General features: G+C 44.3%; 1 protein-coding gene across 1 annotated transcript; it reads right to left on the bottom strand.

Moving 5' to 3' along the window:
- Positions 1-22,646: 22,646 nt before the first annotated feature.
- On the bottom strand, positions 22,647-25,126 carry LOC123065597 (uncharacterized). The gene is made up of 9 exons (XM_044488846.1): positions 24,741-25,126; positions 24,479-24,555; positions 24,114-24,342; positions 23,856-24,010; positions 23,715-23,760; positions 23,517-23,608; positions 23,331-23,427; positions 23,176-23,232; positions 22,647-23,078 (listed from the first exon to the last, which is right to left on the bottom strand). The coding sequence occupies exons 1-9, from the start codon at positions 24,882-24,884 to the stop codon at positions 22,971-22,973; spliced, it is 1,005 nt and encodes a 334-aa protein (XP_044344781.1). The 5' UTR covers positions 24,885-25,126; the 3' UTR covers positions 22,647-22,970.
- Between the last annotated feature and the right edge of the window lie 231 nt (positions 25,127-25,357).

Genomic DNA, 25,357 nt, shown 5'->3' on the forward strand with positions numbered 1-25,357 from the left:
GCGGATGCGAAGCAAACAAGTTTTGGGAATGGGTCGGCGCGTTGGGCCATCTTTTTTGTCCGCGGCTACCCAAACGGACGTGCGCGGACGAAATGGGTCGCCCGATTGGAGTTTCTCTTATATGACATGTAACGACGTGGTCTTGATCGGCTATGACAATTTGTGTGCCATAATTCCCACTTTTTTTCTATCACCTGTTGGTTTCTCTTTGGCATGGTGGTTTGTATGCTCGCCCCTCATTTTGCCCTTCTTGGTCCTTCGATCCAATTAATTGATTGGAGCTAGACTCATCATTTTTCTTCATCTTCTTGGTGCCATTTTGGAGGTCCTCAAGGATGATTTGCCACTTTGGTTTGTTTTTCAATTTCACCTAACAATGTAGCAAAGTGAATGGCTTCTTCTCGATATGTTGGTACAAAGTCGCCACCAAAGTTGCATATGGCTTTGGACTCCTATGCCACTTTGGTTGCGGTCAACCACTTGTTTGTAGAGACCAACAAACTTGCTCACATTCTCTTTCATAGTGGATCATTTATGTTGAAGAAAGCCCTCACTTCGGCTGGTAGCGATTGGGTGCGGTTCCACGTAGCGTTTTTGCTCATGATAGAGTTTGTGGATTTTTTGACAATATTTGATGCCATTCTGCTCGGTTACACATACCGGATCCATGCTTCTGGCCAACCAAGAATCAACCAACAAAACATCTTCAAAATGTGTGAAAGTTGTACCTCTTGGCTTGATTGCCTTCTTTTTAGTGCGCGATGTTTGCCCGACTTAAAATAAAGGGGAATTGGTATACCCCATATCAAAATGTAAAGGCTCTTGACCATCATTACTAATGTTTAGCATTACTTCGTCCTACACAATATGGGTCGCATCTAAACTACAATCCCTAGATTGATCAAAAAGCATGTGCCACAAAATGAATCAACCAATGTCATATGGGGCAAAGAATGTACCGGGTTTCGTTGGGGCATATCGTCGACCAAACAGGTGGGCATGCCCAACGCTGGCCTTGCCCGATGTTGTCCAATACCTTTGGAGTTGCAGCGAGTCATACACCGTCTCCTTGACGGTGGCGTCTTTCGAAAAGTTATGGCTTTACCGACAAGTTCTTCTTTCCCGCGGCCATGACGGACGGATCGGTCGCCAGAGCGCATGCACCCAAGTCCATCTCCTCATTGAAGTAAATATGCCCTAGAGGCAATAATAAAGTTATTATTTATTTCCTTATTTCATGATAAATGTTTATTATTCATGCTAGAATTGTATTAACCGGAAACATAATAGATGTGTGAATACATAGACAAACATAGTGTCACTAGTATGCCTCTACTTAACTAGCTCATTAATCAAAGATGGTTAAGTTTCCTAACCATAGACATGAGTTGTCATTTGATTAACGGGATCACATCATTAGGAGAATGATGTGATTGACTTGACCCATTCCATTAGCTTAGCACTTGATCGTTTAGTATGTTGCTATTGCTTTCTTCATGACTTATACATGTTCCTATGACTATGAGATTATGCAACTCCCGTTTACCAGAGGAACACTTTGTGTGCTACCAAATGTCACAACGTAACTGGGTGATTATAAAGGAGCTCTACAGGTGTCTCCGAAGGTACATGTTGAGTTGGCGTATTTCGAGATTAGGATTTGTCACTCTGATTGTCGGAGAGGTATCTCTGGGCCCTCTCGGTAATGCACATCACTATAAGCCTTGCAAGCAATGTAGCTAATGAGTTAGTTGCAGGATGATGCATTACATAATGAGTAAAGAGACTTGCCGGTAATGAGATTGAACTAGGTATTGAGATACCGACGATCGAATCTCGGGCAAGTAACATACCGATGACAAAAGGAACAATGTATGTTGTTATGCGGTTTGACCGATAAAGATCTTCGTAGAATATGTGGGAGCCAATATGAGCATCCAGGTTCCGCTATTGGTTATTAACCGGAGACGTTTCTCGGTCATGTCTACATAGTTCTCAAACCCATAGGGTCCGCATGCTTAAGGTTTCGATGACAGTTATATTATGAGTTTTGATGTACCGAAGGAGTTCGGAGTCCCGGCTGAGATCGGGAACATGACGAGGAGTCTCGAAATGGTCGAGACGTAAAGATCGATATATTGGACGACTATATTCGGACTTCGGAAAGGTTCCGAGTGATTCGGGTATTTTCGGGGGTACTGGGGAGTTACGGGGATACGAGGAAGAAGCGATGGGCCTCATGGGCCAAATGGTGGAAGAGAGGAGGCATGGCGCGCGGCCCCCCTAGCCCAAACCGAATTGGACTAGGGGGGCGGCCCCCCTTCCCTCCTTTTCCTCCCTCTCCTTCCTTCTCCTTCTCCTTCCCTTCCTTCCCCTCTCCTAGTTGGACAAGGAAAGGAGGGAGTCCTACTCCCGGTGGGAGTAGGACTCCTCCAGGCGCCCCCCTTCTAGGCCGGCCGCCCCCTCCCCCCTTGCTCCTTTATATATGGGGGCAGGGGGGCACCTCTAGACACAACAACAATTGATCTCCAAGATCTCTTAGCCGTGTGCGGTACCCCCTCCACTATAGTCCTCGATAATATTGTAGCGGTGCTTAGGCGAAGCCCTGCGATGGTAGAACATCAAGATCGTCACCACACCGTCGTGCTGACAGAACTCTTCCCCGACACCCTGCTGGATCGGAGTCCGGGGATCGTCATCGACCTGAACGTGTGCTAGAACTCGGAGGTGCCGTAGTTGTTGGGGAACGTAGTAATTTCAAAAAAATTCCTACACACACGCAAGATCATGGTGATGGCATAGCAACGAGAGGGAAGAGTGTTGTCTATGTACCCTCGTAGACCATAAGCGGAAGCGTTATGACAAGGCGGTTGATGTAGTCGTACGTCTTCATGATCCGACCGATCCAAGTACCGAACGTACGGCACCTCCGAGTTCAGCACACGTTCAGCTCGATGACGATCCCCGGACTCCGATCCAGCAAAGTGTCGGGGATGAGTTCCGTCAGCACGACGGCATGGAGACGATGATGATGCTCTACCGATGCAGGGCTTCGCCTAAACTCCGCGACGATATGACCGAGGTGGAATATGGTGGAGGGGGGCACCGCACACGGCTAAGGAACGATCCGTAGATAAACTTGTCTGTTCTATGGTGCCCCCTGCCCCCGTATATAAAGGAGCCAAGGGGGAGGGGGCGGCCGGCCAAGGAGGGCACGCCAAGGGGGAGTCCTACTCCCACCGGGAGTAGGACTCCCTTCTTTCCTAGTTGGAGTAGGAGAAGGGGGAAGGAGGAGGAAGAGGGGAAGGAAAGGGGGGGCGCCGCCCCCCTCTTCTTGTCCTATTCGGACTAGGGAGGGGAGGGGGCGCAGCCCACCTCTTGCCTCCTCTCCTCTTCTCCCTTAGGGCCCCCAATAACCCCCGGGAGGGTTCCGGTAACCCCCCGGTACTCCGGTAAAATGCCGATTTCACCCGGAACACTTCCGATGTCCAAACATAGGCTTCCAATATATCAATCTTTATGTCTCGATCATTTCGAGACTCCTCATCATGTCCATGATCACATCCGGGACTCCGATCAAACTTCGGTACATCAAAACTTATAAACTCATAATGAAACTGTCATCGTAACGTTAAGCGTGCGGACCCTATGGGTTCGAGAACTATGTAGACATGACCTAGAACAATTCCCGGTCAATAACCAATAGCGGAACCTGGATGCCCATATTGGCTCCTACATATTCTACGAAGATCTTTATCGGTCAAACCGCATAACAACATACGTTGTTCCCTTTGTCATCGGTATGTTACTTGCCCGAGATTCGATCGTCGGTATCCAATACCTAGTTCAATCTTGTTACTGGCAAGTCTCTTTACTCGTTATGTAATGCATCATTCTGTAACTAACTCATTAGCTACATTGCTTGCAAGGCTTATAGTGATGTGCATTACCGAGAGGGCCCAGAGATACCTCTCCGACAATCGAAGTGACAAAACCTAATCTCGAAATACGCCAACCCAACATGTACCTTCGGAGACACCTGTAGTACTCCTTTATAATCACCCAGTTACGTTGTGATGTTTGGTAGCACCCAAAGTGTTCCTCCGGTAAACGGGAGTTGCATAATCTCATAGTTACAGGAACATGTATAAGTCATGAAGAAAGCAATAGCAATATACTAAACGATCAAGTTCTAGGCTAACGGAATGGATCATGTCAATCACATCATTCTCCTAATGATGTGATCCCGTTAATCAAATGACAACACATGTCTATGGTTAGGAAACATAACCATCTTTGATTAATGAGCTAGTCAAGTAGAGGCATACTAGTGACGTTTATGTTTGTCTATGTATTCACACATGTATCATGTTTCCGATTAATACAATTCTAGCATGAATAATAAACATTTATCATGATATGAGGAAATAAATAATAACTTTATTATTGCCTCTAGGGCATATTTCCTTCAGTCTCCCACTTGCACTAGAGTCAATAATCTAGATTACACAGTAATGATTCTAACACCCATGGAGTCTTGGTGTTGATCATGTTTTGCTCGTGAGAGAGGCTTAGTCAATGGGTCTGCAACATTCAGATCCGTATGTATCTTGCAAATCTCTATGTCTCCCACTTGGACTTGGTCCCGGATGGAATTGAAGCGTCTCTTGATGTGCTTGGTCCTCTTGTGAAATCTGGATTCCTTTGCCAAGGCAATTGCACCAGTATTGTCACAGAAGATCTTCATTGGTCCCGATGCACTAGGTATGACACCTAGATCGGAAATGAACTCCTTCATCCAGACTCCTTCATTTGCTGCTTCCGAAGCAGCTATGTACTCCGCTTCACATGTAGATCCCGCCACGACGCTTTGTTTAGAACTGCACCAACTTACAGCTCCACCATTTAATAAAAACACGTATCCGGTTTGCGATTTAGAATCGTCCGGATCAGTGTCAAAGCTTGCATCGACATAACCATTTACGATTAGCTCTTTGTCACCTCCATATACGAGAAACATATCCTTAGTCCTTTTCAGGTATTTCAGGATGTTCTTGACCGCTGTCCAGTGATCCACTCCTATATTACTTTGGTACCTTCCTGCCAAGCTTATTGCTAAGCACACGTTAGGTCTGGTACATAGCATTCCATACATGATAGAGCCTATGGCTGAAGCACAGGGAACATCTTTCATTTTCTCTCTATCTTCTGCTGTGGTCGGGCATTGAGTCTGACTCAATTTCACACCTTGTAGCACGGGCAAGAACCCTTTCTTTGCCTGATCCATTTTGAACTTTTTCAAAATTTTATCAAGGTATGTGCTTTGTGAAAGTCCAATTAAGTGTCTTGATCTATCTCTATAAATCTTGATGCCCAATATATAAGCAGCTTCACCGAGGTCTTTCATAGAAAAACTTTTATTCAAGTATCCCTTTATGCTATCCAGAAATTCTATATCATTTCCAATTAATAATATGTCATCTACATATAATATCAGAAATGCTACAGAGCTCCCACTCACTTTCTTGTAAATACAGGCTTCTCCAAAAGTCTGTATAAAACCATATGCTTTGATCACACTATCAAAGCGTTTATTCCAACTCCGAGATGCTTGCACCAGTCCATAAATGGATCGCTAGAGCTTGCACACTTTGTTAGCACCTTTTGGATCAACAAAACCTTTTGGTTGCATCATATACAACTCTTCTTCCAGAAATCCATTCAAGAATGCAGTTTTGACATCCATTTGCCAAATTTCATAATCATAAAATGCGGCAATTGCTAACATGATTCGGATAGACTTAAGCATCGCTATAGGCGAGAAAGTCTCATCGTAGTCAACCCCTTGAACTTGTCGAAAACCTTTCGCAACAAGTCGAGCTTTATAGACAGTTACATTACCATCAGCGTCAGTCTTCTTCTTAAAGATCCATTTATTCTCAATGGCTTGCCGATCATCGGGCAAGTCAACCAAAGTCCATACTTTGTTCTCATACATGGATCCCATCTCAGATTTCATGGCCTCTAGCCATTTTGCGGAATCTGGGCTCATCTTCGCTTCCTCATAGTTCGTAGGTTCATCATGGTCAAGTAACATGACTTCCAGAATAGGATTACCGCACCACTCTGGTGCGGATCTTACTCTGGTAGACCTACGAGGTTCAGTAGAAACTTGATCTGAAGTTTCATGATCAATATCATTATCGTCCTCACTAATTGGTGTAGTTGTCACAGGAACCGGTTCTTGTGATGAACTACTTTCCAATAAGGGAGCAGGTACAATTACCTCATCAAGTTCTACTTTCCTCCCACTCACTTCTTTCGAGAGAAACTCCTTCTCTAGAAAGGATCCGAATTTAGCAACGAAAATCTTGCCCTCAGATCTGTGATAGAAGGTGTACCCAACAGTTTCTTTTGGGTATCCTATGAAGACACATTTCTCCGATTTGGGTTCGAGCTTATCTGGTTGAAGTTTCTTCACATAAGCATCGCAGCCCCAAACTTTAAGAAACGACAACTTTGGTTTCTTGCCAAACCACAGTTCATGAGGCGTCGTCTCAACGGATTTTGATGGTGCCCTATTTAATGTGAATGCGGCCGTCTCTAAAGCATAACCCCAAAACGATAGCGGTAAATCAGTAAGAGACATCATAGATCGCACTATATCTAGTAAAGTACGATTACGACGTTCGGACACACCATTTCGTTGTGGTGTTTCGGGTGGCGTGAGTTGCGAAACTATTCCGCATTGTTTCAAGTGTAGACCAAACTCGTAATTCAAATATTCTCCTCCACGATCAGATCATAGAAATTTTATTTTCTTGTTACGATGATTTTCCACTTCACTCTGAAATTCTTTAAACTTTTCAAATGTTTCAGACTTGTCTTTCATTAAGTAGATATACCCATATCTGCTCAAATCATCTGTGAAGGTGAGAAAATAACAATACCCGCCGCGAGCCTCAACATTCATTGGACCACAACATCAGTATGTATGATTTCCAACAAATCAGTTGCATAGTTCCGGAGAACGGCGTTTTAGTCATCTTGCCCATGAGGCACGGTTCGCAAGTACCAAGTGATTCATAATCAAGTGATTCCAAAAGCCCATCAGTATGGAGTTTCTTCATGCGCTTTACACCGATATGACCTAAACGACAGTGCCACAAATAAGTTGCACTATCATTATCAACTCTGCATCCTTTGGTTTCAACACTATGAATATGTGTATCACTACTATCGAGATTCAATAAAAATAGACCACTCTTCAAGGGTGCATGACCATAAAAGATATTACTCATATAAATAGAACAACCATTATTCTCTGACTTAAATGAATAACCGTCTCGCATCAAACAAGATCCAGATATAATGTTCATGCTCAACGCTGGCAGCAAATAACAATTATTTAGGTCTAAAGCTAATCCCGATGGTAGATGTAGAGGTAGCGTGCCGACCGCGATCACATCGACTTTGGAACCATTTCCCATGCGCATCGTCACCTCGTCCTTAGCCAATCTTCACTTAATCCGTAGTCCCTGTTTCGAGTTGCAAATATTAGCAACAGAACCAGTATCAAATACCCAGGTGCTACTGCGAGCATTAGTAAGGTACACATCAATAACATGTATATCACATATACCTTTGTTCACTTTGCCATCCTTCTTATCCGCCAAATACTTGGGGCAGTTCCGCTTCCAGTGTCCAGTCTGCTTGCAGTAGAAGCACTCAGTTTCAGGCTTGGGTCCAGACTTGGGTTTCTTCTCTTGAGCAGCAACTTGTTTGTTCTTCTTCTTGAAGTTCCCCTTCTTCTTCCCTTTCCCTTTTTCTTGAAATTGGTGGTCTTGTTAGCCATCAACACTTGATGCTCCTTCTTGATTTCTACCTCCGCGGCTTTTAGCATTGCGAAGAGCTCGGGAATAGTCTTGTCCATCCCTTGCATATTATAGTTCATCACGAAGCTCTTGTAGCTTGGTGGCAGTGATTGAAGAATTCTGTCAATGACACTATCATCAGGAAGATTAACTCCCAGTTGAATCAAGTGATTATTATACCCAGACATTTTGAGTATGTGTTCACTGACAGAACTATTCTCCTCCATCTTGCAGCTATAGAACTTATTGGAGACTTCATATCTCTCAATCTGGGCATTTGCTTGAAATATTAACTTCAACTCCTGGAACATCTCATATGCTCCATGACGTTCAAAACGTCGTTGAAGACCCGGTTCTAAGCCGTAAAGCATGGCACACTGAACTATCGAGTAGTCATCAGCTTTGCTCTGCCAGACGTTCTTAACATCGTCAGTTGCATCAGCAGCAAGCCTGGCACCCAGCGGTGCTTCCAGGACGTAATTCTTCTGTGCAGCAATGAGGATAATCCTTAGGTTACGGACCCAGTCCGTGTAATTGCTGCCATCATCTTTCAACTTTGCTTTCTCAAGGAACGCATTAAAATTCAACGGAACAACAGCACGAGCCATCTATCTACAACAAACATAGACAAGCAAAATACTATCAGGTACTAAGTTCATGATAAATTTAAGTTCAATTAATCATATTACTTAAGAACTCCCACTTAGATAGACATCCCTCTAATCCTCTAAGTGATTACGTGATCCCTATCAACTACACCATGTCCGATCGTCACGTGAGATGGAGTAGTTTCAACGGTGAACATCAATATGTTGATCATATCTACTATATGATTCACGCTCGACCTTTCGGTCTCCGTGTTCCGAGGCCATATCTGTTATATGCTAGGCTCGTCAAGTTTAACCTGAGTATTCCGCGTGTGCAACTGTTTTGCACCCGTTGTATTTGAACGTAGAGCCTATCACACCCGATCATCACGTGGTGTCTCAGCACGAAGAACTTTCGCAACGGTGCATACTCAGGGAGAACACTTCTTGATAATTTAGTGAGAGATCATCTTAAAATGCTACCGTCAAACAAAGCAAGATAAGATGCATAAAGGATAAACATCACATGCAATCAATATAAGTGATATGATATGGCCATCATCATGTAGCGACCCGACCTCAGACGGTCAAGTCTCTGTGCTTACGTGCCATCCCTGGATCGGTATGCTGACACACACAGTACTCAAGGATTTATAACAGAGGTAAATCACATGTATAAAGTAACGTAAATACTATTACCTCAATCCAAAATAGTGGAAGTAACAAGGTTGTGGATTCCCATCAACACCAACGGCAAAGTTGAGTATAGGAAATCGTAACCCTAATGTATCACTTACTCGTCGTAAGATCCTACAACATGAGACGTTGCAGCCACATAGGGTCAGTACATTGAATGTACTGGCAAATTCACACCATAGATCAATGATGAATAAAGGCTATCACTACATGCATATTTGGCTGGTGGAAAAGCTCTATGGTTATAATGTTTTTGCGAAAAGCCAATTTTTCCCTACTGCAAAGGAATAACTTTTATTTAACTATCATGGTGGTTGTTAAACATTGAGTATGGTTGACAGCATTCTCAATCCCAATTAAAAGTACTCATTACAACCCAACAATATTTATTAGAGTAACATGATGAGATCAACAAGATAATCAAGTACTAGATACTCAAGTTGTCCATAACCGGGGACACGGCTAATCATGATTAGTTTGTACACTCTGCAGAGGTTTGCGCACTTTTCCCCACAAGACTCGATTGCCTCCGTTTGGTTCCTCGCACTACATGGTGTTTGAGAAACGGATGACCGAGACATAGTCTTTCAGAAGCGCTAGCACCTTACGATGGGTAGACCCGTACACCTACATCCCCTACATCTGCTAGTCCACCACTATAAGAGTTTGCACGACTTAGTCAAATATGCCAGAGCCCATAATGGCTTGTGGCTGCACACGGAAGTTACTAGCATGAATTATCTTATGATCCCTTTGAGCCTGGGTGGCGGTCCATAGGAAAATCACACGGTACCCCCGGGATTTCCAAAAAAATAGGCAATCACTGGATACCCCAGGTGCCTCAATCCACCCAGATGTGTATTTAAGTTGCCACCTTAGATAAACCATTAATTAACAATCTCACATCTGTCATGGATAATCACTCACCCAATCCACGTCTACTAGCATAGCATGGCATAATAAGCAAACATAGAAGTAACTCCCAAAGGTTTCATAAGTAAAACAGGTTATAGGTACTACCTCATCTACTCCCATCCCACAATTTAATTAGATCCTAATCATGCAATGTTTGAGGATTGATCTAATGCATAAAACTGGGTAGTAGAAAAGGTATGATCAAAGTGTGAAGTTGCCTGCAATGTTGATGAAGATGATTCACAGTCAAAACTCTTGATAGTTCTACTCATCACATTCCGGTCAATCTATCACGATCAAGAAATGGTAACCACACATAAGCAATCACTCAAAAGATCAGAAAGAACGAAGAGTACGATTCGGAAAACATCAAAACCAAGCGAATAACTCTTGCAACATAAAACAATTTCTAACAGTACCAAAATTATGTGAATTTGGCCTTATCAGAAAAGTTTAGGTCAAGAGCTTCGATATGCAAAAAGAATCAACTCAAACGGAGCTACGAAACTCAAGTTATGATCAAATGAAGTTTGAATACAAATCTGTTCTAATTCAAATTTTAAAACTTTCAGAAACATGTTCAAGTTGTTTATCTGGATAGAGGGGATCATAACGAAGAAGTAGGCGTTGGTTTCATTGAATTTGGATCAACGAGTAAAAAGATGTGGTTGATTGAATTACAGGGACTAATCTGTAAAAGAAACTACTACAAATAGGTCCCTAGACAGAAAACTAAAATAAAAAGAAAAATCCTATCGAACGAACGTTCGCTACAGAAACAAAACAGACGAAAATCGTTTGCTCCAGAGGCCTAACTAGTGAACACTCACTACATAACTAAACAAAAAATCAGATCTAGGTTTTCTGTAGAAAACTGATCTAGGTTTTTTTTTAAACCGAAAGAAAAGGCGGCGGCTTTTACCGGTTCGGGCGAAATAAACCGGCAGCGGTGGTTTTCCGGTGGCTCTCCGGCGAGTGCGGCGACGGCGGGATGGCGCGGTGGCGAGGCGCGGATGCGGCTCCGACGGGCAGCGGCTTCGCCCTCGACGGCGGGGCAAGGCGCGGGTGCTCCGACGAGTGCGCGGGGCGGCGACGGCGGCAAAGTGCGGCGGTGGCGGCGTGGCTAAGTGCGGCGGCGACGGTCGATCTGCAGCGGCGGCGGCGGGATGCGGGGCAGGCGCGGCTCGGGAGGAAAGAGAGGCGGCGGGGCTAGGCGCGGCTTTTAAGGAGGGGGAGGGGCGAGATGGTGTGGAGGAGGGGGCAAGGCAAGGCGGCGCGAGAGGCGGACTCCGGGAGGGAAACGGCGACGGCGATGCGTGCGGGAGGCGGAGTCGGGGACGAAGGCGGCGGCTTGCTGGGCCATGGCCAGGCTCGGGTGCTGGGCCGGCCCAGTCGGCGAGGAATTTTATTTTACAGACATTAAATAAAAATAAAACCAATAAAATAAAAATACAACCTAGGCATATAATATATCAAAATTTTCAAAAAAAGATTTCCTACGAGATGAACATTATTCTAGTTACAAATAAAATACACAAAAATTCAGATAGTTCAAAGAGTGCTACTGGTCTAATAAAACCCAACGAAAATCATTTTAAAAATATCAAAATTAATTCAAAATTATTTCTCTCAAATTTTATGATGTAGGGAATCATGTTACCCTAATTTCTGTATATTTTATTTTTGGAGAAAAATAATTTGAATAAAACCCAAATAACTCCAAATTGAAAATAAATTCAAAAGAACTTTGAGTTTAATTGTTTGAAACTCCCAACTCATATTTCATATGTTTTGAAGAAGTCATTTTATCTTCGCTCGTGAAAATCATTGAGTTGCATAAAGTTCCAGGATTGGAAATATTTTCCAAATGAAATTCAAATATTTTCAACACCCCTTGTCATCTAAATAAATGGAAGAAGTCATGTCATCTTCTCTGCAGGGTTTTGTGATGAAAAGAATTTGAATTCATGAAGATCAGAAAAGAAAATGAAAGTTTGGGAAAGTCCTTTTATTCCCTCTCATTTAACTTTCAAAAGTTTCGAATTTCACTCAATCAATCACACAACAGTCAACCAAACAATCAATCTATCTATTTATTTATAACATTCCAAAATTTAGAATTTTGGGATGTTACAAACCTACCACCCTTAAAATGAATCTCGTTCTCGAGATTCGGAGAGGCTAGCAAGAAATAGGTTAGGGTAGGGGTCTTCAGAATCCATCGATCGTCTCCAGGGTCTCGGGTGCTACCACCCTTAGAAGCATGGTTACGGTTCCTTCAAAACTCATATACTCCATCCTTATTATTGGCAGTGTCGATCTCTTCAGATCTTCAGGATAATTCCTTCCCTGGCTCTTCCGGTAGCGGCATAACCTTTTTCCTCAATTCTTTGGTCCTTTCATCTTGGTAAGGTTATTCCGAGACTGGGTCTTCTTAGCTGACGGGTCTGGCGCCAATACTAAACAACTATCGATATCTCATGGTGGTCAACGATTTATGGTTTCTCCTGCAGGAAATGGGTCTGGGTTGAACCTCGCCATATATCCTACGATTGGCAACAGCTGCCGTGTACAAGGGAAAATACTTATACCATTCTAAGGTTCAAACAAGGTTTTGATCGTCGTCTCTCTACTATAGGTAGGTCACTCAGATTTACCATCCCATATAACAAGGCGAATAATAAGAGTAAGTCGGTATGGTGATCAATCCATCCCGCACCCAAATCATTATCTTGTATATGGTTTAGCGAATCTCACATGATAACACTCGGTCATCCTCACAAGCATTGCAGAATTTTCTCTTGTCGACGAACCAAGTTCGGATAAATCCATTGATTCTGCAAGCCAAACAAAATCTATCGTTCCTTAACAACTCTCAGGTTTTGCGTAAACTCCTATAGAATCATCGGTTGATAAAGGCATATCCTCTTCCAGGGTTTTCCTTCAGCAATAGTGTGCTTGCTTCTTGGCAAGTCCTGGGGCCTGTGGGTTATGGCCCATCTCATCACTTGTAAACCTTGAACTCATCCTCGGGGCAACTGATCATTATTCCAAATAACAACTTCCTAGTATTCTTAAATCCATCCAATTGTACTGTCTTCCTTCCTTCAATTGCCACCAAACTAAGACATGATTACTCGGACTCATCATGGAATTTCAATTGATCCATATTTCCAACATCATACCTCCTTTATATCCAATAGAAATTTATCTCTTCATCCTCGTGGGATATCCAACATACCGAGATAAAACTTATACTTATGAAGTCCATACTCCACTTCGTGGAACATCATTATACTTTCCAGGGTCAAGCATCCTTACAGGGGAATCTTGGCCATCCCTGCATGGCACTTCTTCAACTGGGAAACGTGAAACACATCATGAACTCCTGACAGTGCTTCGGGTGACTCCAATTTGTTGGCCACTCCTCCCATACGCTTCCAAAACTCGGTATGGTCCTACAAATCTCGGGGCTAACTTTCCCTCAACTCCAAATCATTTAACTCCTCGCAGAGGGGACACACGAAGACATGCCCTGTCTCCAATTTCATAGACTACTTCCTTGCATTTTTGAGTCTGCATAACTCTTCTGTCTGGACTGAGCTACCTTCAGTCTATCTCGAATCCACTTAACATCCTCTTCTGACTCCTTGATCACATTTGATCCAAACAACTGACGGTCTCCAACTTCATCCCACATCAACGGTGTCTGGCTCCTTCTCCCATACCAAGCTTTAAAAGGGGCCATCTTCAAACTGGTTTGGTAACTGTTGTTGTATGAGAACTCATCGTAAGGTAGATTATCATCCCTGCTAGATCCATAATTTAGCACACACGCTCTCAATCATGTCCTCCAGAATTTGATTGACTCTCTCGATTTATCCATCTGTCTACGGATGAAAGGCTGTACTGAACTCTAGCCTAGTACCCCAAAGTGTGGTGTAGCTGATTCCAAAACCTTGAGGTAAACCATGTTCCTCTATTGTTGGTCCTCGGAACTCCATGCAGACATACATCCTGGTCAAATATATCTTGGCCAACTTCGCACTTGTATAGGTGATTTTCACTGGGATAAAGTGAGCCACTTTGGTCAAGCGAATCAACTACTACCCAGATAGAATCATATCCCGTTCGGGTTCTGGGAAATCCGGTAATGAAATCCATGCCAAGCTTATCCCACTTCCATTCGGGTATCGACATAGGCTGTAGTAATCCTGCTGGCTTCTGATGCTCTACTTTTACTCTCTCTGGCATACATCACCTATGACTGCATACTCCACAATATCCTTCTTCATACCAGTCCACCAGAAACACTCCTTCAAAATCCAAATACATCTTGATGTTTCCAGGACGAATCGAGTATGGTGAGTCATGAGCCTCTTGAAGTATTTACTTCCTGATCTTTGCATTATTGAGCACATATACACGGTCCTCGAACCATAAGGTGTCGTGCTCATCCTTACGAAAACCTTTGGCCTTTCCTTTGCTCATCCTCTCTTTTATCTCAGCAATCTCTTTGTCATACTTCTGAGCTTCACGAATCTTTCCCAACAATGTAGACTGAACTTCCATTGATGCAACAAAACCTTTGGGAACAATCTCCAACCGGAGTTCCCTGAGATCCTTGTCTAACTTCCTTTGGTAATCCTCCACTTATGAGGGTATTCGTCCTTGTTTTCTTTATGATTGTGTCCTATTTCTCCACAAAGCTTGCATGCACAGAGTTTCTTCATATCCTTTCCATAAGGCTTCAATTTCTGTGACACAAACTAAGACTTTAGCAAGGTCAACTTAAATTCCTTCCAAGTGGTTACTCCTTGCCATCCATTGATGGTTTGGTACATCCTCCACCACGTAGCAGCACCTCTAAAGAATTGAAGAGCATACTGGGTCATATCCTTTCTGGCTATAGAGTTATTCTCCATATGATCCTCCATGTTCTGAATCCATCGGTCTGTCTCCAATGGACTCATCGATCCAGAAAATATGAGCTCATCTCCATTCATCCTCTATTGGGTCCATGGGTTTGGGGTGGGATAAGGGAGATCGAGAGGGATGCACACAGTACAAACAATAGTTTTGAAAAGACAGATTTTATTGTGGCTGTCGGAAAAACAACAAACAAATGACAGCTCACAATCGTCGCATCTAACTTAAGTACATAACAGGGGTTGGGTCTTCTAATGGTCAATAAATCTCCAAAGTCATCAAACTCTTCAAGTCTTGGTCATGTCTCCGATGGCTCCTGCTGATCATGCTTGTCCTTCTCAAGTTCTTTTGCCAAATCATCTCTGTTGATGTGAAGTCTCTCATGACGTCCTTTAATATTTCTGGGGTTGCATTCCAAACTTCTGGGTTTCAACCTCCTTGACATGAATCATGTCCTTCTATCCTTGAGCTCCTGACTAATCTCCGGTATCTCGAGGTTTTGCTCCTCCAACTTGGCTACTTCAGCTTCTGATTCCTGAGTTCTTCACGAATTTCCTCCTTGAAAAATATAGCTTCCTGCATGTCCATCTTAAACTTCTTGATGTAATACTACAGATTCCCGGTGATACACCAGCTAAGGTTAAAACTGCATCCTTTGCTGATGGGTGCTCCATCAGTCTTCTACCATCCAATCCTTCCATGCATCTGCATGCTTAACTCAGCCCAGTGATAATAGTATAAGCGGGCAATAACATCATGGATAACCGTGTTTATGCCCATGTTACTGCCATGAGCTATCCTTCCATAATTGTTATCTCCTGCCTTGGGGCTTTCTTGACAAAACATTTGAGTTATATTGCTCCATGTTCCGGTCTTTCTCCGATACACATTGATCCCTGGTATTGACAGCTTCATAGTGTGTCAAGTTTCATAAGTGTAGCCTTCCTTGGTCATACCAAATCTAGAAATTCTTCATATCCCTCAAATTCTCCTAGTCTTCGGAGTCTTCAACCGTTGTAGTTTCCATTATTCAAATGCACGGTAAAATCTCCTTCATTTCGTAGTGGTCTTAGTTGTCCGATATCTTGTACTCCTTGGAGTGGTCTCATCAGTCGAATCTCCATGGGGTCAGAAGGGGAAAGGGGGTATAGTCTCACTAAAGGGAATATTTGAATAAGCTCGGAGGAGAAGAGAGGCAAAACATCCTTTTGAAAAGAAAGTAGTAGAGAAAATCTTTCCTATGGGTTTGCCATTTTCTAGGGTCACGTCCTACAGTCAACATGTGCTCTGATACCATCTTGTAGCGACCCGACCTCAGACGGTCAAGTCTCTGTGCTTACGTGCCATCCCTGGATCGGTATGCTGATACACACAGTACTCGAGGATTTATAACAGATGTAAATCACATGTATAAAGTAACGTAAATACTATTACCTCAATCCAAAATAGCGGAAGTAACAAGGTTGTGGATTCCCATCAACACCAACGGCAAAGTTGAGTATAGGAAATCGTAACCCTAACGTATCACTTACTCATCGTAAGATCCTGCAACATGAGACGTTGCAGCCACAGAGGGTCAGTACATTGAATGTACTGGCAAATTCACACCATAGAGCAATGATGAATAAAGGCTATCACTACATGCATATTTGGCTGGTGGAAAAGCTCTATGGTTATAATGTTTTTGCGAAAAGCCAATTTTTCCCTACTGCAAAGGAATAACTTTTATTTAACTATCATGGTGGTTGCTAAACATTGAGTATGGTTGATAGCATTCTCAATCCCAATTAAAAGTACTCATTACAACCCAACAATATTTATTAGAGTAACATGATGAGATCAACAAGATAATCAAGTACTAGATACTCAAGTTGTCCATAACCGGGGACACGGCTAATCATGATTAGTTTGTACACTCTGCAAAGGTTTGCGCACTTTTCCCCACAAGACTCGATCGCCTCCGTTTGGTTCCTCACACTACATGGTGTTTGAGAAACGGATGACCGAGACATAGTCTTTCAGAAGCGCTAGCACCTTACGATGGGTAGACCCGTACACCTACATCCCCTACATCTGCTAGTCCACCACTATAAGAGTTCGCACGACTTAATCAACTATGCCAGAGCCCATAATGGCTTGTGGCTGCACACGGAAGTTACTAGCATGAATTATCTTATGATCCCTTTGAGCCTGGGTGGCGGTCCATAGGAAAATCACACGGTACCCCCGGGATTTCCAAAAAAATAGGCAATCACTGGATACCCCAGGTGCCTCAATCCACCCAGATGTGTATTTAAGTTGCCACCTTAGATAAACCATTAATTAACAATCTCACATCTGTCATGGATAATCACTCACCCAATCCACGTCTACTAGCATAGCATGGCATAATAAGCAAACGTAGAAGTAACTCCCAAAGGTTTCATAAGTAAAACAGGTAATAGGTACTACCTCATCTACTTCCCATCCCACAATTTAATTAGATCCTAATCATGCAATGTTTGAGGATTGATCTAATGCATAAAACTGGGTAGTAGAAAAGGTATGATCAAAGTGTGAACTTGCCTGCAATGTTGATGAAGATGATTCGCAGTCAAAACTCTTGATAGTTCTACTCGTCACATTCCGGTCAATCTATCGCGATCAAGCAATGGTAACCACACATAAGCAATCACTCAAAAGATCAGAAAGAACGAAGAGTACGATTCGGAAAACATCAAAACCAAGCGAATAACTATTGCAACATAAAACAATTTCTAACAGTACCAAAATTATGTGAATTTGGCCTTATCAGAAAAGTTTAGGTCAAGAGCTTCGATATGCAAAAAGAATCAACTCAAATGGAGCTACGAAACTCAAGTTATGATCAAACGAAGTTTGAATACAAATCTGTTCTAATTCAAATTTTTAAACTTTCAGAAACATGTTCAAGTTTTTTATCTGGATAGAGGGGATCATAACGAAGAAGTAGGCGTTGGTTTCGTTGAATTTGGATCAACGAGTAAAAAGATGTGGTTGATTGAAGTACAGGGACTAATCTATAAAAGAAACTACTACAAATAGGTCCCTGGACAGAAAACTAAAATAAAAAGAAAAATCCTATCAAACGAACGTTCGCTACAGAAACAAAACAGACGAAAACCGTTCGCTCCAGAGGCCTAACTAGTGAACGCTCACTACATAACTAAACAAAAAATCAGATCTAGGTTTTCTGTAGAAAACCGATCTAGGGTTTTTTTAAATCGAAAGAAAAGGCGGCGACTTTTACCGGTTCGGGCGGAATAAACCGGCAGTGGTGGTTTTCCGGTGGCTCTCTGGCGAGTGTGGCGACGGCGGGATGGCGCGGTGGCGAGGCGCGGATGTGGCTCCGACGGGCGGCGGCTTCGCCCTCGGCGGCGGGGCAAGGCGCGGGTGCTCCGGCGAGTGCGCGGGGCGGCGACAGCGGCAAAGTGCGGCGGTGGCGGTGAGATCCGGCGGCGGTGGCGCGGCTAAGTGCGGCGGCAGTGGTCGATCTGCGGGGCAGGCGCGACTCGAGAGGAAAGAGAGGCGGCGGGGCTAGGCGCGGCTTTTAAGGAGGGGAAGGGACGAGATGGCGTGGAGGAGGGGGCAAGGCAAGGCGGCGCGAGAGGCGGACTCCGGGAGGGAAACGGCGACGGCGATGCGTGCGGGAGGCGGAGTCGGGGACGAAGGCGGCGGCTTGCTGGGCCATGGCCAGGCTCGGGTGCTGGGCCGGCCCAGTCGGCGAGGAATTTTATTTTACAGACATTAAATAAAAATAAAACCAATAAAATAAAAATACAACCTAGGCATATAATATATCAAAATTTTCAGAAAAAGATTTCCTACGAGATGAACATTATTCTAGTTACAAATAAAATACACAAAAATTCAGATAGTTCAAAGAGTGCTACTGGTCTAATAAAACCCAACGAAAATCATTTTAAAAATACCAAAATTAATTCAAAATTATTTCTCTCAAATTTTATGATGTGGGAATCATGTTACCCTAATTTCTGTATATTTTATTTTTGGAGAAAAATAATTTGAATAAAACCCAAATAACTCCAAATTGAAAATAAATTCAAAAGAACTTTGAGTTTAATTGTTTGAAACTCCCAACTCATATTTCATATGTTTTGAAGAAGTCATTTTGTCTTCGCTCGTGAAAATCACTGAGTTGCATAAAGTTCCAGGATTGGAAATATTTTCCAAATGAAATTCAAATATTTTCAACACCCCTTGTCATCTAAATAAATGGAAGAAGTCATGTCATCTTCTCTCCAGGGTTTTGTGATGAAAAGAATTTGAATTCATGAAGATCAAAAAAGAAAATGAAAGTTTGGGAAAGTCCTTTTATTCCCTCTTATTTAACTTTCAAAAGTTTCGAATTTCACTCAATCGGTCACACAACAGTCAACCAAACAATCAATCTATCTATTTATTTATAACATTCCAAAATTTAGAATTTTGGGATGTTACACATCATCTTGTGCTTGTGATCTCCATCTTCGAAGCACCGTCGTGATCACCATCGTCACCGGCGCGACACCTTGATCTCCATCGTAGCATCGTTGTCGTTACGCCATCTATTGCTTCTACGACTATCGCTACCGCTTAGTGATAAAGTAAAGCAATTACATGTCGTTTGCATTTCATACAATAAAGCGACAACCATATGGCTCCTGCCAGTTGCCGATAACTTCGGTTACAAAACATGATCATCTCATACAATAAAATATAGCATCACGTCTTGACCATATCACCTCACAACATGCCCTGCAAAAACAAGTTAGACGTCCTCTACTTTGTTGTTGCCAATTTTATGTGGCTGCTACGGGCTTAGCAAGAACCGTTCTTACCTACGCATCAAAACCACAACGATAGTTCGTCAAGTTAGTGCTGTTTTAACCTTCGCAAGGACCGGGCGTAGCCACACTCGATTCAGCTAAAGTGAGAGAGACAGACACCCGCCAGCCACCTTTAAGCACGAGTGCGTAAGGTGAAACCAGTCTCGCATAAGCGTACGCGTAATGTCGGTCCGGGCCGCTTCATCTCACAATACCGCCGAATCAAAGTATGACATGCTGGTAAGCAGTATGACTTGTATCACCCACAACTCACTTGTGTTCTACTCGTGCATATGGCATCATGCATAAAACCAGGCTCGGATGCCACTGTTGGGGAACGTAGTAATTTCAAAAAAATTCCTACGCACGCGCAAGATCATGGTGATTGCATAGCAACGAGAGGGAAGAGTGTTGTCTATGTACCCTCGTAGACCATAAGCGGAAGCGTCATGACAACGCGGTTGATGTAGTCGTACGTCTTCCGATCCGACCGATCCAAGTACCGAACGTACGGCACCTCCGAGTTCAGCACACGTTCAGCTCGATGACGATCCCCGGACTCCGATCAAGCAAAGTGTCGGGGATGAGTTCCGTCAGCACGACGGCGTGGTGACGATGATGATGCTCTACCGGCGCAGGGCTTCGCCTAAACTCCGCGACGATATGACCGAGGTGGAATATGGTGGAGGGGGGCACCGCACACGGCTAAGGAACGATCCGTAGATCAACTTGTGTGTTCTAGGGTGCCCCCCTGCCCCCGTATATAAAGAAGCCAAGGGGGAGGGGGCGGCCGGCCAAGGAGGGCGCGCCAAGGGGGAGTTCTACTCCCACCGGGAGTAGGACTCCCTTCTTTCCTAGTTGGAGTAGGAGAAAGGGGAAGGAGGAGGAAGAAGGGAAGGAAAGGGGGGGGGGGCGCCGCCCCCCTCTCCTTGTCCTATTCGGACTAGGGAGGGGAGGGGGCGCAGCCCACCTCTTGCCTCCTCTCCTCTTCTCCCTTAGGGCCCATGAAGGCCCAATAACCCCCGGGAGGGTTCCGGTTACCCCCCGGTACTCCGGTAAAATGCCGATTTCACACGAAACACTTCCGATGTCCAAACATAGGCTTCCAATATATCAATCTTTATGTCTCGACCATTTCGAGACTCCTCGTCATGTCCGTGATCACATCCGGGACTCCGAACAAACTTCGGTACATCAAAACTTATAAACTCATAATGAAACTGTCATCATAACGTTAAGCGTGCGGACCCTACGGGTTCGAGAACTATGTAGACATGACCTAGAACAATTCTTGGTCAATAACCAATAGCGGAACCTGGATGCCCATATTGGCTCCTACATATTCTACGAAGATCTTTATCGGTCAAACCGCATAACAACATGCGTTGTTCCCTTTGTCATCGGTATGTTACTTGCCCGAGATTCGATCGTCGGTATCCGATACCTAGTTCAATCTCGTTACCGGCAAGTCTCTTTACTCGTTATGTAATGCATCATTCCATAACTAACTCATTAGCTACATTGCTTGCAAGGCTTATAGTGATGTGCATTACCGAGAGGGCCCAGAGATACCTCTCCGACAATCGGAGTGACAAAACCTAATCTCGAAATACGCCAACCCAACATGTACCTTCGGAGACATCTGTAGTACTCCTTTATAATCACCCAGTTACGTTGTGACGTTTGGTAGCACCCAAAGTGTTCCTCCGGTAAACGGGAGTTGCATAATCTCATAGTTACAGGAACATGTATAAGTCATGAAGAAAGCAATAGCAATATACTAAACGATCAAGTGCTAGGCTAATGGAATGGGTCATGTCAATCACATCATTCTCCTAATGATGTGATCCCGTTAATCAAATGACAACACATGTCTATGGTTAGGAAACATAACCATCTTTGATTAATGAGCTAGTCAAGTAGAGGCATACTAGTGACGTTTATGTTTGTCTATATATTCACACATGTATCATGTTTCCGGTTAATACAATTCTAGCATGAATAATAAACATTTATCATGATATGAGGAAATAAATAATAACTTTATTATTGCCTCTAGGGCATATTTCCTTCAGTAGTTTCGGTGCTTGATCGGTCGAGCCGTGAAGACGTACGACTACATCAACCGCGTTGTTCTAACGCTTCCGCTTTCGGTCTACGAGGGTACGTGGACAACACTCTCCCCTCTCGTTGCTATGCATCACCATGATCTTGCGTGTGCGTAGGAATTTTTTTTGAAATTATTACGTTCCCCAACACTCATCACCAGCCATCTCCGCACCGATCTCTCTGCAACTACCTTCTCACTCGCGTAGCTTCCTACGGCGCTCCCTTCTGGCGACATTCTTCGCCTTGCAACTGGCAACCACAGTCCAGGATCCCCACGGATTCCGCCCAGGCATCATCCATGCCCCCGGTGGCGGATAAGGTAGTCGACAACAACATCTACGACGGTGGACGAGGGCGGCAGCGCGAACGGGTAGCAAGGGTGCAGGTGGGTGGCGGCATGGACACGGGAGGAGTGCGCTCAATTTGATGGACCAGTCAATTTGAAGTGGATTTGAAATAGGTCCGGCCTGTCCGACCCGACATATCGGACGCATCCAGACGCCCCTATATCCAACCCACATATGAGCTGGGTATTGGGGAGGTGCCCGGTCAGCCTGGACGTTTGGACTGAGTTTGTCAGGTCTTGGGTGGTGAAAGTTTTTTGTCCGGCAGTGGTTGGGCCCGACCACCGGACGTTTGGTGCGGAAATGGGGCTCCGGCCATAGATGCTCTAAATGCACACCACCGGATGAAAAATGGAATTGCTAGCCGTTCATTTTGGATCGTGTCTTTCACATGTGAAAAATCTTGCTGTACTTGGAGAAGAACGAGATATACTTTGGGATGCAAAAAAGGTGGATTCACCGCTGAAGAAGCGAACGCATCTCTGTTTGTCAGTCTACAGAAAAACTGCAGACTCTTTCCTAGTGCTAACATGAAGCTACTGCACCGTGGAGTCCAATATTTCTCTGTTGCAACCCAACCGCCCTATCACCGGTTTCCGGATCAGGCAGTTGGCCTATGTCATCTTCTGCATCTCCCGGTCCTCACAGATGAACCTGGTCTGTCCTCCTTCAACTGAAACCTGAAGCTACGGCGGCACGGGAGACCTTCGGGCTAGGATTCTGAACTAGCACCAGCAACGGCTGTGAAGAGTAGCACGCGTCGGCATGAGATGTCCTCTGCAGTATCACCGGGTGTTAGATTCAAATGCAACAACTCTGCGATCATAACACAAAGATGAACAAATAACTGAATTAATTGTGCAGTGTTGCCTACCACTCCGACATGCCATTGGTCCGAGACGAGCCCTCTGAAATCGGCTGCATCCATTTCCTGTGTCGTTACAGTATGCACGGCGCATTTCAGTCGAGTGTTTCTGACCATAAGAACACAAGATGCTAAAGAAATGAAGTGAGGTTAGGTGACCATACCACGCTGTAAATGGGTGGCATTGCAATCTCCCAGTTTGACTTCATCAGGGGCATGACCGGCAGGTGGAGTGATGCTTCAGGGATCCTGAAGTTCCACCTGGACATTTGGAATTCATGTCACATTTCAGCTCAAGATGGTGTTTCGGTTGCTTCTAACGACCCTGTCCGGCGATAATCTATACTCACCCAATGTACATGAAGATGCAGAACTGCACCCATTCGCGTACCAACACGCGGAACCAGTAGTTATCCGGCGTATCATCAGCCCTCATGTACACCTGAAGTCACAAATGGCACCATCACAGTTCAGTATGCATCTTCTTACCAATTTCTGATCGTACCATAAGAAAACTGTGTGCATGCGCAGCCAAAGCTGATTGTTACCATGATGAATGCCACTGCTGCCACCTGCATTGTACCCTGAAATCTCCTGAAGAGAAGAAAACAAGGAGCTAAGCACATGCGTTATTATTTTAAGAGTACAAAAAATACTGCAAGTGTTCGTCAGGAATAAGGACCGCTTACTTAAACATTGTGTACTTGGTGTTGAGTGTCCCATGCAGTGAATGGATGTCTTCCTCCTCCACGAAATTAAGCTGCTCGCGCAGAACCAGCAGGCATTGCGACGTGCGGCGGAATATGATGTAGAATGACGCGAAGTAGTTCATCAGAAGAAAACCCTGTCCAAAATCAGAGCACAGTTTCTGATCATCTGGCTTCTTGGATAGCTAATTGTACAGAATCCCCAAACAAATAAATCGCAGAAGAAGACAGATGGCTTACGGTGAAATAAGGGACTGCGGCTTTATAGCCGATGAGGCTAAGGTAGAGGAGGCATCCGAGCCCCGCAGTCGTGCGTCTCTCCCGGATGGAGAGGCGCTCGTACATGATGCAGTAGCCGTGCGAGATGAGCATGAAGGAGACGAAGGAGGCCGTCTGGAAGAGGATCCCCGTCACGTACACGCCGAACGACATCCACAGCGAGCATGTGTGGAGGTGTACGCACGAGTACCTGCATACACGCCACCCAAATTCAGACCTTCTGCAGCAACTTCAGGGGGCTTGTTCACATTTTTTTTCAGGGATCAAAGTTGCCAAACTGAACATTGTGAAGTGAGAAAAGATGCAAAAAGAATCGGACTGCTCACCAGAACAGAAACGAGAGTGCCATTTGCAAAGCTTTGATCAGGGGAACCAAGGCCAGGATCCACTGAAGGTTATTCGCCTGCCGTAAAACGAAGCAAAATTATAAAACTAACCAACACAACGGAATTACGAATGCAATAGTCTCTGTCAATTTAATCAGACGCCCAAAGCAGAGTTTACATACTGAAAATTCTGTCTAAAGTTCATATATAGTTCTGGCAGAAAAAAAAAGTTGTTGAAATTGAACGGCAGGATTCAACAGACCTGGAAGTGCCGATTCCTCCAAGAGCTGAAGGCCCAGGAGATCCCCGACGCCGCCCATATCGCCAGGAAGCCGAGGTAGAGCGACGGGAGAGGCTGGTAGGCGCTGCTCAGCGCCGGGAGAGAAGACGACGAGGCCTCTTGCATCTTCTTGCACGGGCAACCGACCACTGGCAATGCAGAGAAACACGAAGAAGATCTTGGCGAAAATGGGATGGAGTTCAATCACGAGAGGCTTGAACGGATTGATGACGATGGATTGGAGCAGCAGTGTGCGTAGATATAGATAGATAAATAGACAGGGCTTGGATTTGATTTTATCATGGCAACGGTGCGGTAATGGGTTTGGCGTCTCGGGGAAGAAGGGGAGTACGTGCGACCCCTTTTTTTCTCACCAGAAGCGTTATGGGAGTGTAGGAGTAGTTAGGGTTGGTTGCTTATTGGAGGGAAAATACTAAAGGCAACGGCTCTATTCGTGTCCAACTAATTAAACAAAAGAAATTAATTAATTAATATAAACCAGGGCTTATTATTCTCTTCTCTTTGGTGTCCTCGTTGACTTGTGCCTGGAACAACAACATATGTGCGCGTACGTGTGCATTCCTTTGGCGGTCCCAAGG

The sequence above is a fragment of the Triticum aestivum genome, chromosome 3B, assembly GCF_018294505.1.
Source record: "Triticum aestivum cultivar Chinese Spring chromosome 3B, IWGSC CS RefSeq v2.1, whole genome shotgun sequence".
In the NCBI taxonomy this organism is placed as follows: domain Eukaryota; kingdom Viridiplantae; phylum Streptophyta; class Magnoliopsida; order Poales; family Poaceae; genus Triticum; species Triticum aestivum.

Excerpts from the sequence above, each read along its gene's own strand:
- LOC123065597 (XM_044488846.1), bottom strand. The coding sequence starts at position 24,884 with ATGCAAGAGGCCTCGTCGTCTTCTCTCCCGGCGCTGAGCAGCGCCTAC. Across the intron at positions 24,556-24,740 it reads GGAGGAATCGGCACTTCCAG|GCGAATAACCTTCAGTGGAT; the intron begins GTCTGTTGAATC and ends GTTTTACGGCAG. Across the intron at positions 23,428-23,516 it reads TGCATCTTCATGTACATTGG|GTGGAACTTCAGGATCCCTG; the intron begins GTGAGTATAGAT and ends CCAAATGTCCAG.